The sequence below is a fragment of the Chinchilla lanigera genome, unplaced genomic scaffold, assembly GCF_000276665.1.
Source record: "Chinchilla lanigera isolate Chin_1 unplaced genomic scaffold, ChiLan1.0 scaffold00048, whole genome shotgun sequence".
Lineage (NCBI taxonomy): Eukaryota > Metazoa > Chordata > Mammalia > Rodentia > Chinchillidae > Chinchilla > Chinchilla lanigera.
Window position 1 is genome coordinate 4625171 of NW_004955449.1, and position 21904 is coordinate 4647074.

General features: G+C 34.6%; 1 protein-coding gene across 1 annotated transcript in view; it reads right to left on the minus strand.

Annotated features, from left to right (window-relative positions):
* Ubr3 (ubiquitin protein ligase E3 component n-recognin 3 (putative)) overlaps positions 1-21904 on the minus strand; it is a 190361-nt gene that overhangs the window by 42057 nt on the left and 126400 nt on the right. Inside the window, exons 31-32 of the mRNA XM_013518691.1 lie at positions 16659-16744; positions 4430-4535 (exon numbers count right to left, since the gene is read on the minus strand). Coding sequence (XP_013374145.1) covers positions 4430-4535; positions 16659-16744 — 192 coding nt within the window. The remainder of the gene's footprint in view (positions 1-4429; positions 4536-16658; positions 16745-21904) is intronic.

Below are 21904 nucleotides of genomic sequence, written 5' to 3' on the forward strand. Positions count from 1 at the left end.
AATGTTAATGGCCTTAACTCTCTAATTAAAAGACAAAGGATGGCAAACTAGATCAAAACAAAGAATCCAACAATCTGTTGTACTGAAGAAACTCATCTAATTGAAAATGGTATTCATAGATTAAAAACTAAAGGATGGAAAATAATTTTTCATGTTCCAGGACCCCCAAACAAGCAGGGGTAGCAATTCTAGTATCAGGTATGGACGTAAATCTCAAGCTAAAATTGATTAGCAGAGACAAAAAAGATCACTATATATTAGTTAAATGAACAATCCCACAAGAAGAAATGACATTGATAAATATAATAAATGCACCAAATAATGGGGCACCTACCTTCATAAAACAAAAACTTCTGAAACTAAAAGATCAAATGAATACTAATACAATCATAGTAGGGGATTTTAATACCCCACTTTGGCAAAGATAGATCAACCAAACAAAAAACCAATAAAGAAATTTCAAAGCTAAACCACACCCTTAAGCACATGGACTTTAAAGGATATATACAGAGTATTCCTCCCCTCTACAGCAGAGTATACATTCTTTTCAGTAGCACATGGTACTTTTTCCAAAACAGATGACATACTAGTCCACAAAGCCTGCTTAAGTAAATATAAAAGAACAGAAATTACTCCATGCATACTATATCAGACCATTATGCAATGAAAATAGAAATCAATGACAGAAGAAATTTTGGAAAAGGCAAAAGCTTCTGGAAAAGTAACAACATACTGCTAAATAACCAATAGGTCACAGAAAAAAAAAATCAAGTAAGAAATTAAAAAATTTCTGGAAGTCAACAACAATGATGGTATAACTCACAGACACTATGAGAACGGCTCTAAGAGGAAAATTCATTGCAATCAAAGCTCACACTAGGAAAACAGAGTAAGCTCAAATAGCCTTATAAGAAATCTTAAGATATTTGAGAAATAACAACAAAGCAGCCCCACACCAAAATTAAGAAGGGAAATTATAAAGATGAGAGCAGAAATGAATGAAATTGAGAATTTAAAAAACAGTTAAAAAAAATCAACAAATAAAAAAGCTGGTTCTTCAAAAGAATAAATAAAATAGATAAGCCCCTAGCCAGACTTATCAAGAGAAGTGAGAAAAGACTCACATCAATGCAATTAGAAATGAAAAAGTTGAAATCACAACAGATACTGTGGAAATCCAGGAAGACAGCAACTACTTCAAAAACAATATTCCATATCACATGTTAAAGAAATGGACAGATTCCTAGACATATACAAACTATTGAAAGTAATCCAAAAAGACATAAACATGCACAACAACCCAATAGCAAGCAATGAACTTGATACAGTAATAAGGAATCTATCAACTAAAAAAAGCCCAGGACCTGATGGATTCACTACTGAATTCTACAAAACCTTTAAGGATGTTATATCTCCAACACTCCTCAAGTTCTTGAAAGAAATTGAAAGGGATGGAATTCTTCCAAACTCATTTATAGAAGTCACTGTGTGTCACCCTGATCCCCAAATGAGATAAAGACCCAACTAAAAAAGAAAACTATAGGCCAACCTCCTTAATGAAAATAGATGCAAAAGTTCTCAAAAAAGTATTTGAAATGAAATGCAGTGTATTATCAAAAAGATTGTAAACTGGGCATGGTGGTACATGCCTGTAATCCCAGCACTCAGGAGGCTAAGGCCAGAGGATTGTTATGAATTTGAGACCAGCCTAGGCTACAAAGTGAGCTCATGGCCAGCCTGAATTGCATAGTGAAACCCTGTCTCAAAACACACACACACACACACACACAAAATTTACATCATAATCAAGTAGGTTTTATCCCAGAAATGAAAAGATGGTTCAATGTATTTAAGTCTATATACGTAATACATCATATAAACAGAAGGTTAAAAAAAAATGTGATCATTTCAATAGATGCAGAAAAGGTTTTCCACAAAATCCAACACCACTTCATGATAAAAACCCTGAAGAAAACAGGTATACAAGGATCATACCCGAATATGATAAAAGCTATATATGACAAACCAAGAGCCAGCATCATACTAAATGGGGAAAAACTAAAAGCATTCTCCCTAAAATCAGGAACAAAACAAGGATGTCCACTATCACCTATTCTACTCAACACAGTACTTGAAACATTAGCCGAGCAATTAGGCAAGAGAAAAAAAATAAAAGGATACATAAAGAAGGATGAACTCAAATTATCATTACTTGCAGATGACATGACACTTTACATAGAAAACCCAAAGAACCTCATCAAAAAACTCTTACAATAACAAATTCCAAAATTTAGCAGGATATAAGATCAACACACAAAAAGCATTAACATTTGTGTATACCAACAATGAATGGGATGAGAAGGAAATTATGAAAATAATATCATTCATAGTACCTTCAAGAAAAATGAAATACCTAGGGATGACCCTAAACAAAGAAGTGAAAAACCTTGCGGCTGGGGATTTAGCTCAGCCGCACAGTGCCTGCCTGGCAAGTGCAAGGTCGTGAGTTCAATTCCCAGTACCGGAAAAAAACAAACAAACAAAAAAAAGAAGTGAAAAACCTCTATAAAGAAAACTACAGTACTCTAAATAAGAAGATTCAACAGGACATCAGAAAACAGAAAGATGTCCCTTGCTCTTGGATAGGCAGAATCAATACTACCAAAATGACCATACTCCCAAAACTATTACACAGACCTGATCCCAATCAAAAAGACCAACAGCATAGTTTACAGATCTAGAAAAAAAAATCCTAAAATTTATATGGAACCAAAAGAGACCAGGAATAGCAAAAGTATTCTGGGCAATAACAGCAAAGCAAATGGCATAACTATACCAGACTTCAAACTATACTACAAAGCTATAGTGATAAAAATGGCATGGTACTGGAACAAAAACAGATACATGGGTCAATGGAACAGAACTGAGGATAAAGAAACTTTCCCAGGCACATTAAGTGATTAGATCTTTGACAAAGGTATACTGGAAGAAAGATAACCTATTTAACAAGTGGTACTGGAAAAACTGGTTATCAACACTAAGAATTCATCTTACTCCAGAAAGAATGGCAATAATCAAAAAATCAAACAATAACAAATGCTGGGAAGGCTGTGGAGAGAAAGGAACCCTCCTTTTTTGTGTGTGTACCGGGAATTGAACTCAGGACCTCGCACTTGCTGGCAGGCACCATGCCACTGAGCTATATCCCTGGCCCAGCTCTCCTTCATTGTTGGTGGAACTGTAAACTAGTACAAACACTATGGTAATCAGTATAGAGATTTCTCAAAGAATTGAAATTAGAAATTCTAGATGACCCAGTGATCCCCCTCCTAGGTATCTTCCCCAAATAGTTTAAGCTATCATACTACAGTGATATATGCATACCAATGTTTATAGCAGCACAACTCATAATAGCTAAAACCCAGAAACAGTCAGTATGACCATCAACAGATGACTAGATAAAGAAAATGTGGTATCTATGTATAATGGCATACTACTTTACTATAAAGAATGACAGATTTGATACATCTGTAAGAAAATTGATGTACCTGGAGAATATAATGCTGAGTGAAATAAACCAGACACACAAGCTTAAATACCATGTGGTATCCCTCATTTGAGTGAGGCAAAGTACAAACAGAATAATAACTGATGGATAGAAGGGGACAAGGAGACAGATCCCTTGCAAAAGGAAAGTGATCCGAGGAAAAAAAGCACAAGGGATGAGGAGGGGAAGGAGAAACAGGTAGAATAAAGATATCCCATGTACAGGAACCTAATAACTTCAATTAATGTAAATATTGTATGCCATAACAAGCTCATTCAACAAGAACAAAAAATGGGACGGGAATTGGAGGAGGAAGAAGAGAGGATGAAGGAAAAAGAGGCAGATTTTAAAAAAAGAAATAAGCTGTGGTATATACATGTAAGCACTCCCCAAGGTGATTGTAAACTGCATAAACTGCAAACATGTACTAATAAAATAAAATTTTTTTAAAAAATTCAGGTAATAAAAGGAAAGACTTTTTAAAATTACGATTTTGTGACACCTAATGAAATAATGGATTTAGCTGGACTCATTAGAAGTTGCTAAAACCATTAGGTGAAGAACTAATGGCAAACTTCACAAGGGAGAAATGAGACTAAGGCTATCTGAATCCACTAATCAACAAAGGACACACAAGTCCGACATTCTGACACACAAAGGATAATCAGCTGTCATGAGCTTCCATATAAAGGTTTCACCTGTATAAAAACCAAATGGGATTCTTTAAAAAGAGCACAGTGGTAAATTGTTTTCAACTTTTATTGTATATATACATGTTCCATAAAATGTGAAGTATTTATGTATTCATATAGAAAATTCAATTTTATTTTTACATTTAATAACTTTTTTTCAAAAAGAACTTTAACTGATTTTAATACTTACTGTGAATTCACATCTTCTACTAACTGGGTGAGCTTTTTCCAGGGGTTATATTCAGAGTCAATGCTATAAAGCCGCATGTGTAAGGCTAATACGTGGAACAGCTGATCTAAGTAAATTGAAGACAACATAATTAGAAAGTTTACATACTTCTTCAAAAATAAAACTATCTCAAAAGTTCTAGCTAAGTCATAAGGAAATCTACTTTCTACTCTGCCCATTATAATCCAGCAAGTTTAAGTTCCAATTACTTTGCATTCTCTTTTAAGGTAAACTGTGAAACATTTACCCACATGGTTTCTATAGAATCTAGATTATCCTCAGGCTCAACCTGAATTGAGGAATGTTTGTTTTCCTCCACTCCTGTAACTTACCTTCTTTTATGGTACAGCCTTGCCAATTTGTACTACTCACTATTAGGGTTGTCTCCTAACCCAAATTTTCCACTATCTTCAATACCTTTCCAATCACTCTATGCAGTGAATCTACTGACATCTCACAGTTGATTGGTGGACCACTAAAGAAATAGGTGTGGAAGTCCTTCAGTGAGCTACCACCTATCTTCTTTTTTGGCACATTTCTTAATCTTTCTTCTTCCTTTTCAAATATCCTCAGTGTGCCCTGTCTCACTCTGTTTTTGCAAGCTGTTCTCTTAGCCCACAATAGCACTATACCTTCTTTGTCCTCCAAATTCAGTCTACCTTTCAAGAGGTACTTCATGTGCTCCTCTGTAAGATTTTCTCCAATACCTCAGAAAAATACTATCCCTTGTTTTATATATTTTCTGTATCTTGAGGTCAATGTTAGCAATTCTGACAACACTGTAAATATTTTTCACGGTTTCCTCTCTTACTAAATGCTGAGTTCTTCCTGAGGAAGACAATTGTATCTCCTTATCTTTGTTCCTCGAGTATGAATAAAGCCATACTCCTATAAAAACATAAGCATAACATCCACGATGGTTTTATTTCTATACTCTTCCCTTTCTTGTCATAATGACACACTGGCTCAGTAACCAGGAAGTGCGCCAACTAATCAGCTCCAACTTCACTGCACCAAAGGAAAGCGACTCTGATTAGTAAAGCAGAGCCTGACCTACTTGCTCCTACCGTCTTCTTTCCCATGCTGGCTTCTGTGACAACTCACGTGAGAAAAAGAATTACACTTTCTTCAATACCTAGTTAAAGTCTTCACAACTGTGACAAGTCTAAGGTATCAAAATGTCCTTAATCACAAGACAGACACATTATTACCAAAATTGAACAAACAACACTGAAAGGCCAATTTGTTCTTAAGAAAACCTAAGATTTAATGCTAAGAACTCTTAGGTTGAGTTAAAAAGTAAAAATTAATAATTTTATCTTTAACAACATTAAGAAAAAACTAATTTACAAAAAACTATAAAACATTTATTGATAATTAAGTTTTATATATAGCCATATATACATATTAACTTGATACCAATTTTTATGACTTCAAGAGCATACCCACTTAAAAAACTAAACTCTACGTTGTTATGTGTTAAAATCTTTCAAATTGGCTTTGAAACAGATATTAACTGACTTGTCATCAACTTCAGAATTCTGTGTCGCTGTCAATTACTTTTAAACATGTATTTCTTACAGGTAGATTATTTCTTAATATAACTCATGCTAGTCATTAACACATAAACATATTAAAGAAAAGAGTTACACTAAATACTTATATAAATACTTGGTTCTATTTTAAATTGTACCACCATTAAAATGTACTAAAAGTAAACTTAACTGGTCTGCATATCCAGATCATTCAATATTTCCATCTTATTAGTGTACTCACCACTGGTTAAGTAACTGCCAATGAGAAAACTCTCACTGAGGAGAAAAAAGCTCTATTTCTTTGTAACTAAGTAATCAAAGTGAAGCAATGGCTTTAGCCCACTTATCCCAGAGTAAATGTAATGGGTGTGCATATACACCTCTCACAGAACAGCCAGTTTCCCCTGGCTCCTCTGTACATCCCTGAGACATCTTCCATGAAGAAAGGGGGCAAGAGAATCTCAAATAAAGTCTCGGAACAGCTCTCAGTAAAAATGAACATCTATAACCCAGTGGACAGGATGTCCATGTCCTGGAGTGATGGAGGCTGACTCACCCTTCCCTATCCCACTCCTAAACACTCCAGGCAAGGCACAGCAGGAGGTGAAGTGGGAGTTATGGTGGAATTTTGAAGGGTTAAGAGACAAGTTCACTAATTACTATTATATGTAATAAAATAATGTATAAAAATTAGTTCCTTTATCTATTGATCCTTTCATTAATCAGATATTCAGCACAGGTATCATCATTCCCATTTCCACAATAAGGTAAAATGTTAGGTGACTTTCCTAAGTCCAACAGATAATAATAGGACCAGAAAACACAGCTAACTCCAGCCCACTGCATCTACTGCATAGAAATGCTGCTGTTAACAAAAATGCTTTTCAGCACTGTATAGAAATGCTGCTGCTAACGAGTAAGGGCACATGCAAGTTTGGGGGTAGGATGGCGACATTTTACTTACTTTGGAGAGGTTTTTCCTCCCTCTGTGAGAAAGAAAAACACCAAAGGCAAGGGCTGTCTTTAGCACTTTCCACTTCTCTGCTATGTTCTTCTCCTTCCTCATAGAGCCCTATGCTTCCACTCCCTGTCACTGTTCTCCTGTTACCCCCAAGTATCACAGGTATTAATATTAGCTTCAACAAACTGTTCTTCTACTTAAGGTGGAAGTGGCAAGCAGCCTCCCTTGTCCCCTTATAACATGGCATTGAGTCGAGGGCACAGTTCTGCTTACATATATGGGTAGGCCCAGAAGGGGATGAGATAGCTAAGATCAGGACTCCTAATCTCCTCCTTACCCAAGAGGATATACATATCCTATACTATATTTATATACTATAAATCCAGGACTTGTTTAAGTACCTCATTTAAAACAGAGGGCAAGGAGTGAGGTGAGTGCGTCCATTCTCACTACAAAAGAACCACTCTCCCCTAAGCTAAGTAAAGTCTGAGGACCTCTATACCCTTACAGCAGAAGCACTTGGTTTGAGAAATGTGCAGAAAGGTTTGGCTATCTGGACCACAAACCATAGAACCTCCAGAAAGTCTTTAAACAGTTAAAGCCACTCCTCTAACTCAAATTTTCAGACCACATTCTTACCCCTCTTAACCCAAACCTCCCAAAATTAATCATGTAGTTTTTTACAATAAAGTAATATGATGGAAATAAATTTCATCCTGTCCTCCTAACCTCATCTCTTAACTGATCAATAAATTGTGTAGATGCTTAAAAAAGAACTTGTAAAAGACGATCTCTCAGACCCCAAATTTATATGTTGAAATCCTAACCTCTGAGGTGATATTAAGAGGTAAGATCTAGAAAATCAGTGCCCCAAAACAAAATCCAAAGGGATCCCTTTCCCTTCCACCATGTGCAGTTATAATGAAAAGATAGCTCTCTATAAGGAAATGGGCTCTTGCAGACACTGAATCTGCTAGTGCCTCGATCTTAGACTTCCCAGCTTCCAGAATTGTGAGAAGTAAATTTTTGTTGTGTGTAAGCCACTCAGCCTATATTTTGGTACTGCAGTCTGAAAGGACTAAGACAAAAATGAGGCTAGAATTTACTGTAATCATGCTCTGCATCCTTACCATACACTCCCAATTTTAATAGTGATAGTGCTGCATTAGTAGAAATAGCAATGATAAGATCTAGAATCCATAGAGGCATGAACATATGCTATGAAACTGAATTCTTACAATTATCCGCTGGTTGGGTATTATGTGAAACAGAATGCAAAAGGTTAAATAACGTCCTAAAACATCCAGCCATTAATAAAGAGTCAAGAAAGGACACAAACCCAAGTACTTGGTCCTGAATCAGATCTATCTAGCCTACACAAGGTTGCTTCTTACTACTACTATCCTTTAAATGGCTTACCAAGTCTAGCCTATCACTGAAAATGTCCAAGCAGAGTAACAGAACAGTATGAGATGCTCAAGCTAGATAACATTTATATTAAATGACTTCTTAAGTAATTTGTAACTCAAAGTCTGATTCTATTTATCATGCTACTTCATAGGCAACCTCTACTTGATTTTTTAATCATGTATTATTTAAAATAGAAGGCAAAAGAAAAAACCAAAACTGTATACAAGTATCAAAAGAACAACAAAAGAAAAAAAATCTCATGTTTTGCTATATTCTATAGTGAATGATTATAGACTGTCTTAAACATAATTCAAAAATTTGCTACAGCTGGGCACAGGGGCCCATGCCTGTAATCCCAGCACTCAGGAGGCTGAGGCAGGAGAATCACGGTGAATTTGAGGCCAGCCTAGGCTACACAATGAGTTGAAGGCCAGACTTAACTACATAGTGAGGCCCTGTCTCAAAAAAAAAAAAGTTACTAGAATATAGTCTGGCTATTTAACTCTGATGCTGAATGCTAATGATGCTGACTGAAGGAGGAAGAGGAGGGGCAGGGAGCTCCAATGTGCAAACAACAGTTAGTGACCATGAACATTTCTCAGTATACTCATCATCTCGGCTAAGCCATTCATTTTACAGGCGAGGAAACTAAAACCCAAAATATTCAGTGACTTGCCTGAGCACACACCTACTGCTGTTTCCACAAAATATATAACTTTCATGTGGGTCCTAAATACATTATGTGACTCAAATAACTTCCTCTCCTCAGCAGAAAACACTCTCAAATACCACAAAGTCAGCTTTTAACAATAAAAACTGATAGGTCACTGGTTTCAGGAGACAACTGTTATATTTTTGTATTAATTTATACTCTGTGAGCACTGTAATAATTTTGATAAGATTTTTATATGGTAACCAAAAATAAAGTAAAAAAAGTTGTGGTTCAAAATTCACTATTTTTAAATTTGAAATTTTTTTCTTTATATTTTGTCAGAATTTTACTGTAAGTGTTAAAGAATAAAGCCAGACTACTTAACAGTAATTCTGTGAAAACTCCTCCCTGAAGGGAGAAATTGATGTTAAAGTAATTTTCTATTATTCTAAGTTACAAGAAATTCATTCTTAGAGCAACTAAAACTATTTTAAGTTGCCTGTACACACCTCAACTGAGTTGCTTGCTCTAAGTACTGTACACAGGTGGGAGTTACTCACTTAGTGATTATGCATCATTTCTTAAAATCATAAACTCTACAAAAGTCAGTCAGTCAGAACTTCCCAAATAAAACTGTCACAGCAAAAATTTACCTTAGTCTCTGTAGCCTCAGTTGACTAAAGTTTAATTTAGTTTATCTGTGGTGCTGGGACTGAACCCAATGGCCTGCACAAGCTAGTCACATGCTCTACTAATGATCTGTATATATTCCCAGCCCTGAAATTTAATTTTCAATATCTCTACAGTCATGGAATTCATTTGAGATGTGAACTTTGGCTTCTAACTTAATTTACAGAATAAGCAGAAAGTCAAATGTAAAGATATAGAAAGATATTCTACCTAAAAATAAGTATTTTTATATTGTACTCCAGAATTAATAATTTATCAAAATGGCACTTGTCAATGGTTTCAACAATTTTTATTTGAGAAGACACTAAACTGTCAGGGCAAAAAAATGCTGAAAATTTGTGAGCTGGAATCTATAGTTTCTTACCTACTTTCAAATCATGTCAGTGAAGAAGTAAACAGAGTAACCTTAATATTTTAAGTAAAAAGTTACGCCTACAGTTTTTATATCTGCTTGGTCTTACATCTGTTGCTAACCAAGCTGAGAGTATTTACCAGTGTATACACAGATTTGTAACAGAAACTCTAAACCTCACTTATCTTTCAAAGCCTTATTCAAATGTCAAGTGCACCAAAAGCTTCACTGATTCTATCAGACAGATAGGATCCCAAACCTCCAAATTTTCTACAACTTTATCCATAGCCTTATTAGAATTTAACATTTTCTGTCTTACAATAAATGACCTAGCACCTGTCCCATTTGCCAACCCCATGGCCCTAAATGCCTGACATTTCCCGGTGGGTAAGGAAGGGTATAGCGCTGTGACAGAGACACTGCAGCAGTGCTATGTGTGTTAGGGGACAAAGATGACTCTCAGCAGGATCAAGGAGGAATCAGCTACCAAACTGGTGAGGAATAAAGGAGAACTAACTGATAACCAAAGAACAGGGGACTTGAGGAAGAGTCTGAAGAAGTGGTCCAAAACAAAAATAGGACTCATAGTGAAAGGCTGGTAAAAGAAAACAGACAAGATAAGCAAAAGGATTAACACAGCAGAGCCCAGAAAGCTCACAAGTCAGTAGTATTCAATAGGAAAGCTTCAACTAAGTTGTGGGCAAAGAGGTCTTAAAGATCCTGTACCCTTTGGGACACTTAAGGGAAGGAGATAGGTCTTATATAACTGACTTGAGAGTTGGCAGAGCCAGGTTCATGGGCAAGCTCTGACATTTTCCAGATGCAAAGCAGCCACTCTAACTTCAGTTTCCTTCTCTATGAAACAGAGATCACACCTATTTCACTTGGTCATTAGGAAGATCAAATAATTTATGTGAAAGTACTTCACAAACTTTAAACTTATAGGTAAAGTATTTTTTTGAGTTTTAACACTTTTTGTTTATCAAAAAAAAGCACCAACATTTTCAATATTGACTGCTTTTTGATGTACAAAGTCTAAAAAAGAACATCAGAAATAAATTCCTATATGAAGTACAATGAAAATGCCAATAGCACTCTACAAACAAACCCTTTACTTCAATTATCACACCTAAGGCAGCCTGCATACATGACAACAGCACGTTCCATACACATCACTTACACTGACAGCATATGTCTTTTGCTTTCCTGGCCTTTTTGTAGGACATATTGACATCTCAGGGATCTTGCTGTTTTGTCAGGAGATTCTTATTATATTACATAGTGTATAGTTAACAGGAACATAAAATGTCAATAAATTATTAAATTCCTAATATATTACGCATTTAAAATAGACATAAACATTTTCAAATCAGCTGTGTACTTGCTAACAAAAACTACATTGACATCATGTGTGCTTAGCTTTCCTTCCCTATGTGGCAGTCTTGTCACCTCTCTTCCTGTTTTATCAGAAGCTTCCTACTATATTGTACAACATGCACTTAGCAAGGAAATAAGCTATCAATAAAATAAAATATCAAATGTGTAATGAGCTAGGCATGGTGGCACATGCGCTGTAATCTCAGCACTCAGTAGGCTGAGGCAAGAGGACTGCTGTGAGTTTGAGGCCTGCCTAGGCAACACAGTGAGACCTTGTCTCAAAAAATGAAAAACAAATGAACGTAAAGTGTAGAGTGCTTAGAATAGACATCAATATTTTCCTATCTGTGTACTTGTTTACAAAATCTAAAAGACAGTACTAGAAATAAAAATCTATGTGAACTACAACGTAAACACAAACAAAAATCTACCAACAACTTGGCTGCAACTCCCAGCCAAGGCAGTCTTCACACATAACTGCATGTTCCATACGTAAGTATCACTTACTCTGACAGCACATATGCTTCGTTTTCCTGTACCTTCTTGTACAGCACAGCTGACATCTTTTTGGCTTTCCTGTTGTAGTAAGTCTTTGTGATGCTGCACCTGTACCATCAGCTCACCACTGTGTCCCACAATTTTTTTGTATAGTTCCCTGGGCAGAAACATTTTGTATTTCCTCTGCTGTAAGTGATCTTTTATGAGTTCCAGACCCAATCCTCCAAGAAAACTTCTCTGTGATATTTTGCATTTGTTTTTCTCTTTGTTAACTATCAAACTATGCCACACGTTTAGGATCGAGTAAAACACAACCACTGGTCAATGCTTGTGTTTCAAGTGACATCATAGTTACTGTATAACTCATCAACAACATCTACTCCACCTTTGGTTTTGCTGTAGAAAGTTTCCATCTCAGGCTTCTGTTCTGTTGAGGTTTCCCCATCCTTATTTCCATCATGGTGAAAGGTTGACATCAGCAGTACTGGTTTGTTTTTCTTTACCATATGTCAGGCCAATGTTATATCTTTCTGAAATCCAAATACTGAAATCCAATTCTCTGTTTTGAAATTGCAACATTTCATTTGGAATTTCTGCTTTGTTCTTGTGTACTTCCTGCGCTGGTCTACTTGTGCTCTGTTAGCAAATGTAACATCAATTGGAAACTGGTAAACCAACTGTCCAATGTCACATTCCAATTAGTTTGGGAGATGGGAACAAGGCTGTTCACAACACCATTAGGTTTATTATCATATGAGTAAGAACTTAATGGATGCGTTTCAGGATAAATGTCTAAACTGAAATCATAAGAAGTATGTGCATCTATAAGGGTATATACTTTTATGCCATATTTTAACCCATCATTTTTCCCTACATCTTTTACATTCCTGCAATCACCATGAGAAATCCCTGTTAAGTACAGCAGACCTATGAATGCTTTCAGTTCAGCTAGTGAGGTGTTACAATAAATACATTTTTGAATATGTGCTTACACATAAGCACCTTTATATTGGTGCTTACCTGCATTTTAGCCTTTATGCACAGCCACAGCATCTTGTAGCACTTTGTCTGTTTCAACTTTCAACACTGAATGGCATTGCTGCCATTCTATCCAATACATTTCACCCCTGCCAAGACCCTCAAAATATTTTTGGAGCTAGTTCTAACACTGGATCATTCCATTTGGTGTGTGGCCATTTCCCAACATTTTGACCCATCAACTCTGTACTCACATTGCTATTTTCTTCATCTGAATCAAGGAGGTCTGCATTTATCATGTTTGTATCAGTTGATTCTTGCTCCATTTCACTGTCACAAGCTCACATGGCCTACATCAAAGTAGTTACTGTTGTTGTCGTCACCATTATCACATCATGATATATTCACACTACTCTTCTGTTATGAAAGCATGTATTTTGCCATAATGAATCATCTCCAACATCCATGCATGAGTAATCTAATGATTCAATTTTGACCTCCAAAGCTTGCAAATCTGATTTTTCATGTGCCACTGTATTAAACTGGGCTACTCAGGCTGAAGCTGCTCTGCAATGAGGCAGCTGAAACACAACCAGAATTCACTCATGCCTTCAGTTCAAGATATAAGCACCAATGATGGTTCCAAATCCCACTTCCGAAAGCTTCACAAGGTATGGTCTTCAATACAAGGAATGTCCAATCCAAATAACAATTCTATTTCACTGTATTTTGTTCTTGAAAGCGTAATTTATATAGTCATTTAAAGCAACAGTCAGGTGCTTCCCTTTTTTGCTTCTGGTTCTACATACTCCCTTCTGAACCAGCAGGAAGGTATAAAACTGCTGTCTTGACCCAAAGCCTACAGCAAGTAGCCACTCCTCATTCAGTTAGGTCTGGGTTGAGAACACTCCATATTATGCACACAATGACTCGCAGACTCATTATCAGAAGTTGTTCCTTAACAATTTGTTCATTTGGGTTCCAGGTTTCACTCAAAATTTCCACCAACTCAGAATTGACCCTATCCTCAATTTTGTCTCAGCCACTGGCTCCAGCTGCAGCCCCTCTTGGCCCTGACACCGCAGCTCCTGGTAAAAGGATTATTAAAATACCATGGTATGCTACTATGTGAAATAGTTTTGCTCACTTTTTACTGTGGAAAATTTCCCAGATACAAATTTAGGAATATACCTTTAATTTTGATTGGACACTAGTAACTTTACCTCAACTATTTAAAAATTTGTTTAAAGATACATGTATTGAATGGCATTGTTCCACTTCATTTTTTATTTCCCAGTATATATTAGGTAATATTTGAATTTCATTACTGTAGGAAAAAAAAAACAATCACTTTTCACTGGCCACTGTATTCTCTCTGCTCTCAAACCCCCCAAACACTGTGTGTATGTTTCTGTGTCCCACAATTTCATTTCAGGCATTGCTCAATCCTTTTCAGAAATTTTCCTGAGTAGCTGGGCATGGTGGTGTATGTCTGTAATCCCAGCATACAGGAGGCTGAGGCAGGAGAATTACCTTGAGTTCAAGGCCAGTCTGGGATACATAATAAGCTCAAGGCCAGCCTGAATGACATAGTGAGATGCTGTCTCAAAAAAAAAAAGTTTTCCTAACTATGTGGATCCCAAAGTTGTGATGGAACTACATTCCCAGAGTGTACTGTTCTTAGAATAATAAAAGTAGAAGTTTTCTTATAGTTTGTAAAGCGCTCACTTTCCCCAAAGATGAAAAAAAGACACTTTAAAAATGAGATATAAAAGGTAGTGACAGTGGACAAGAAAAGGAAAATTATATATGAGAACTCTCTAGAAAAAAAGGTAGAACTCTGTTTAATAATAGTACTGAACTTCCACTGGAAGATGAAAAAGAGAAAAAGAAAGAGCTTGGGATCCTATGAAACACTGATGTTCAACTTAAACTGACTTAGATATGAATAAATAACCAAAACATTAAGTTTATATAACTACAAAATAGTGGCACCTTACACAATAAACAATATATTCTACACAAATGACTTCCAAGAAAAACTTACATAAATAAAGCATACATAACATATTAAGCAATTAACTAATAAATCATATCAAAAATAATCACAATGTTAATTTATATTTAGGATCAAGTTCATCATGATCTTTCCTATGGCACATTAAAATTGCTTATTCATTAAAAGGGAAAACAAAAAAACAAAAATCTGAAAGTAACTATCAGTGTAGTAACTTAAAATTGAGTGTGGTTTTTGAAGTAGATGCCACTAGAATTTTATTACTATTTTCAGGATTCTCAATAATTTCATCATTTACAAGCCTTTGAATAAGTTTAAGTGCTTCTGAGAAAAAACTGGAGTAAATGTTTAAACAGAAAACTAAAATCCCTTTCATAAGCACTTGCTAATATAAGTTTCTAGAATATTAATGACCAATCCCAAACATCAATCAAGAATAAATTAACAAGAAAAAATAATTTATGCAACTAAAATGATAGTATCTACTAATCCAAACATTAGAAACTAAAACTCCTTTATATCAACAACTTCCCCCTTTGTATCAACAACTTCCCCTGAAGTACAGATTATAAACAGTGCTTAAGTATATACTTCAAGGGCTCAAAATACACTAAGTACTCATTTAAAATAAAAAACTTCCAAAACCTTAAGTTCCCCGGTACCAGAGAAAAACCAAAAAAAAAAAAAAACAAAAAACAAAACCTTAAGTTCTAGGAATTAACTGATATTCAAAATAAAAATTAAAATTACAATAGAAATTTTTAAAACAAGTTAAAATTTCATGTTTGTATCTTTATGTTAGAAATTTTGTTTTTATACAATCATTTGTTTTGAATTCTATCTTTTTGAAATAATATACATATTTTGTTGAAAAGCCAGTATACACTGATAATTTTTAATAATTATTTTGAGTATTTGAGAAAGTACATTCATTTTTCAGAAGATTATATTATGTATTTTAAGCAATTTTTATTTCCTATACCACATAGGTAACATTTCAACTCTAGTCATTTGCTACATTGTGCCTTAAATATTACTCTAGAGTATTCACATTAATTCTCTAAACAGTGAATAAACAGTGATGGCATGAAAAACTACGCTCATGAAAAACCTACTCTAAATTCCATCATACTTCAGTCAAATACACCTTTACACACAGTTTTGGAGAATCACACTTGTTTTGTTAAATATATACATAATTAAAAGTCAACAACTACAATTTTAACATATTAATACATACATCCAAATATGCACAATATCATAATAGAAATCTGTGGGAAATATAAATTCTCTTTAAAAATTTTTCCTTAAATCAACTCAATGTAAAAATTCTTTAAAAGAACTTAAATTTGAGGACAATTTTTATACCACAAAATAATAATTTAGTTGTGAACTAAGATAAATCTGACCATTTAGTATGACATATACTGAGCAATCTTAGAACCAAAATAGCTATTCATCTGATTCCTCTAAGTATAAGACTGACCAGTTAAAATACATATTACTATCAAAACTGATCATATATTAACACAATCAGAATTTGAAAAAACACCAAAAGACCACTTTGCCTGCTTTCAAAACTTATATAAACAGATTTTTAAAATTTAACACTGTTTAATTTACTTAACCGGGGACACAGCTCAGCAGCACAGAGCCTGCCTGGCAAGCACAAGGTCCTGAGTTCAATTCCCAGTACCAAAAATAAAGAAAAACAACTTACTTAAACAAGACCTTTTTCCAGCTGTGCTTGCACCACCAGAACACAAATTGCCTCCTCTATGAATCAATTCAAGTTCCAAATTGGTTCTGTAAGTAAAGCATTAAAACATATCTCAGTTGTTAGGCTGAAAAGATCCTTTTTAATTTCCTTTATTGGTATGTCTGAATTAATTTCCCAAATTTATTATTTGTAAAAGCACAGTTTATGAAATATCAGTAGTAATCATATTTTATCTGATATTTAAAAATGAAAGGGAAACAGAATTTATCCATCCTTAACTTATATGTTCATATTTATACCTGCAAAAAAATTGCACACATCATCATGTCATTATTGCAAAGTCCCAGCTGTAGGCAAATACTAAAAACTAGGCCGTAGGAAAAAACTGCAACCTGTTTCATAAATCTGCATACGAATCTGATGAAAGAATTTGCACTCCAGTGTCAACCACTGAGTAGGTAGTTACTGGCATACAAAACACAAGGGCATACCAATTTTCCTATCAGAGAAATGGTTATCACTCATTGGAGCTTCGATGGCATTTGGAAATCAGTATTAAGAAACAAAATCACTAATGTCACAGTGGCTATGAACAAAATATATAAATAACAGCACTCTTTTATACACTTCTAAAATTACAGTTTTATTAAAATACAATATTTATTGACATTGATAAGTATCAGTATGTTCATAGAATCTGAAATTACAAGTTATGTAATAGTTATTAACAGAATAGCAATAATTAGTGAACTGACATTTCAAAAATCAAATTAATGCAGAAATCTAAAGACTTACTCAAAAACAGTAAATGAAAAATTGTGCCAAAATAATAAAGTTCTGGGTTATAATTTAAGTTGTGTTTTACCTCACCAGTATTTACAAGCCTTTTTTTTTTCCTACAACTAAAACTGAATTAACTGGTTTACAGCAAAGATATACATTTGACAGTAATAATGAGATATCTCCCCCCTTTAAAAAAAAAAAGAAAATTAATTTTCAAGCTTACTCTTTTCAAGTGAATTCAACAGACTGTATCTTACTTAAAACAAAACATTTTAAATTGGCTTTTGCTTATATTTTGAACACAGAATGTTTTGAAATGATAGTTTCATGTATTTACTTGCAAATACAATTGTTAAAAATATTAATATTCCTAAGTTTGCACATGGCCACCCACTTCTAAAGGGATGCTTTAATCCTTTCTCTTGGGGAAGAGAAGCAATTAACACTGCTAATGTTCCCGCTCAGAGCTCCATCTGGCTGCTGCTGATAAGGCCTCTGTGTGACCAGGGATTTTCCACCCTTCAGCGATTTGCATTGCTCACTGAACTTCTAAAAACCTACCAGCGAGGAAGCAGGGACAAGGATTTCATACTAGTGGACAGAAAGCGAGCGGAGACCAGCATGTGTTCCTTCATCAAGGGAATAGAAATGAGATCAATACATTTTGTTTTCACAAATCTTCTGTTGCCTAATCTGTAGAAAAAAATTAATGGCTATATTCTCTTATAAAAACTAAGATTTCCTAGATAGTATATTTAAAGGTGCTAACCAAAAGCATGAACAATTCTTAAAAATGAATGTTAGAACCAGAATGTCAACTTTTATTTCACTATATCTGCAAAAATATTTACTAAAATGTAAGAACAATTGTTTATTTAATCACCACATATGATATTTCAGAGAATAATAAGTTATGCGGAATTTTAGAGGATACTTCAAAGTACTAAATCTAATTTATTATTTCAGGTTATATTTGAAAGATCTCCTCCTGCACAAAATTCCTTCTGTGTTAAAAACAAAAACTACCTAACCAAAGTGTTAATATGTAATATCTAGGATTTTTAAAAAAAAAATCAGTCAGAAGCCCTATCCATCAATATGTTCTGACTTCACTCACAACACACAAAATGGTCACATGCCCCAGGTCTATCACCCATGACTAGTTTTTGTCTGGAGTTTTTGTTTATTTGTGCAGAACTAGGAATTGAACCCACATTGGGCTAAGTTTCCCAGGTGGGGCTGGAACTTGCACTGCTCTTGCCTCAGTTTCCCAGTGTAAGGGGATTTACAAGTGTGGGCTACCATGCTTGGGCATCCCTGTTGAAAACCACAACATAATACTCTCTTTCTAAATGTATATTGCAAAAATAAAGCTTTCTCTGTACTTTTTGTTCTCCAAGAAAAGTATATACTCTATTCTATACGCTTTCTAATACAAACATATTCAAATTAGTTTAGAACTGGTGGGGCATGCCTGTAATCCCAACACTCGGGTGGCTGAGGCAGCAGGTTCACTGCAAGTTCAAAGCCAGCCTGGGCTACATGATGAGTTCAAGGCCAGCCTGCATTATAAAGTAAGACCCTGTCTCAAAAAAAAAAAAAAAAAAAATTAGTTTAGAACAAAAAAGAAAAAATCTCTCTACAGCTGAAAAAGTGCTGAGAAAAACTGCTAAAAAGCTTATCATAGTGGCCACCTAAATATACTGTATATCCTCATAAAAACCCTTTAAGTGCACTCCTAATTCCTTTTTGCATGACCAATGTTTGCCTTCTATCCTCCTTCAGCACTGTTATTTTGGATCATAATATGAAAAACAAATGTTTGTTCCCCTCCTCCCCACTCTCTTTTTAGCTCTCTTAAACTCACATTGTAACAATAAAAGGGGCAAAGGCTCTGAAAAAAAGATATGAGCTCAAAGCCTGAACATACCACCTTACTGGCTGAACAAGATGCTCAATTTTGGGGTAGATGAGGGACTACTCTCATCTACAGCACTGCTTATGTTACATAAAAGTTGCAACTTAAATTCTGGCTCTTCCAGAAAGGCCTCCTGAGACGGGAAAGAAGCATTTTATATTTCAATTTGCTTATCCTCCCTCTTGAAGTTCTGTAACTTTTCTGTATGACAATTTTAAAAACTATAATCTGCTTTATACAGTGTTATTATTTTCTGTCTCCAACTAAATTGTAAATTTCTCAAAAACAGGAACTTTTTCATACATACCTTCTAAATCCCCAATAATACCTAGCGAAGTGCTTTTAAAAGTTACAGAAATAATAACTTCTTTGCTTTGGCATCTAACCAAGTGTAAGTTTTTCTTTAGTCCCTGTGGTTTATTATCTTTCTTTTGCTGAGCTTTATATTCCTTAAACCCAGCAGTGACCCCCCCCCAAAAAATAAAGAGCATTCAGAAGAGTTTATTTTTTAAAAGAATAGCAAGCATTCTTTTTATTTTGAACATAATTTGCTTACAAAGTTTAGACTTACGATACACCTGAATTGTGACACTAGGTGCATTCACCTACTAAGTACTTTACCCACGCTTGATTTAAAGATGCTCATCCATCTAAATCTCATATGCTCATATGCCATTTTCCATTTCCATTTTTCTCACAAAATACAGGCCAAATGCTACTCACCAATATCTCTAGGCTATACATAACTTGAGCACAAAAATCCTTGGAAAAATCAATTACTGAAATTCATGTCATTCATTGTTTCAGTAATTAAATAATGAATTAGTACTGAAGTGAGGAAAACTTTCTCCCCCAGAATTAACTTTCCATAATCCACTTGAATGACATATTTGCAACAGAATGGAAATTTTGGAAACACACTAAAAATTGAATAAAGTGATCTTGATTAATTTTTAAATCAATTTAATTTTTAAAAGACATTCCAGCAATTTCTTCTCTGTTGCCCTCAAAAAATCTTCCAAAGCTTCTCCATGCAAACAGATATGTATTGCCCTTCTAAAAAAATGATCTCAAAGATTTACTAAAGAAACAGGGTTCCAAGCTGGTTAGCCACCAGAAATATTCTGTTTCCAAACCTCAAAACTTCAAGCTCCCTGAAGAACAAACAAATTTACTTTTTCTATGGGGAGAAAATTAGCTCTGTGAAACTAAAATTTTATTCCATTCAAATTACAAAAGCCAACTACAAATAACTGCAAATTTTGATGGATTATACATTTAGGAATTACTACACTTACTTCAAAAACTAAATAATTCAAAGTAAGTCTGTTATTAAATATTTTACTTAAGTACTGAAATACTGCTAAAATTTTAGTGCCCATTTTTTAGGAATAAATTTTTCTGTAGTCATAAGTATTTATGAAATAATTAAATGTCATACATAAAATAATTAGATTTTATATCTTCTCTCAAAACAATTATATATAAATAGGATCCCATGTACATTTTTTGCTTTATCTTCATGTTATGTTCATTTTTTAATCAATCTGTGGTAATGACCAAGTAAAACTTGAGAGTTCACTGCAACCTCACTGTGAGAACTTTGCAATGACCTAGATAATTCCAACTGGCGGATAATCAGGATTGTTTCAGAATCACTGTCTTGCTGCTTTAGAATTTATCATTAGCAATCAGAGAAGCATAGGAGTTATATACAGTTCCTGTTTCTCTAATCTATACTCTTAGTAAAAAGCATATTCCATCTATCCCTGCTTCTCTATAAAGTAGAAAAACCAAAATATGATGATCTAATAAGTCTCATACGATCATCACAAGCTTTGTACAGTTCAGGCAAGAAACAAGGATCTAAAATTTCAAACTAAGGTATAGTTAAATAAAATTATCATACTATAGGAAAATTCCAAGTATAGACAATTTTTATTCAATCAGAATTTTCTTAAAAAGGTTAATCCTCATAATTCAAAGGCATACATCCATGAACAACACCAATGTGTGTATATAATATATATGGACGTGTGAAGCGTAACTGAGTTGGTCTACGTTCAACCCGATCTTCTATGATGTTATAATTACAATACTGTACAAAAGCTTTGTATAATCCTGGAATTTTAGTGAAGTTAAATTCAGTTTAATTTTTATATAAGTACCATATAATATATCTTGTTACAAGTATGTAATAACTGGTAACTCTCCAGAAACAAAACAGGAACTGTTCTACCCTCCCCCAAAACATTCTGGAGAAACAAAAGTCTAGGAATATGCAGATTAGTAAATTACTTTCTGATCCATTAGATCCTCTTATATCACACCTTGTCTGGCATTGCATACTCATTTGAAAGACTAATACTCCTTATCTTGAGTTCTAACTTGCTTGCTGCAAGTTTTCTAAACTGGGTTCCCTTTTCCCTGGGTTCTATTTACTCTTTTGTTATTCTCTGCTCCACAGAGCGGGACAGAGAATGTTCTACGCACATAATATGACCTATAAAAGCTGCACACAGAGAAGGGGAAAAAAAACAGTAAC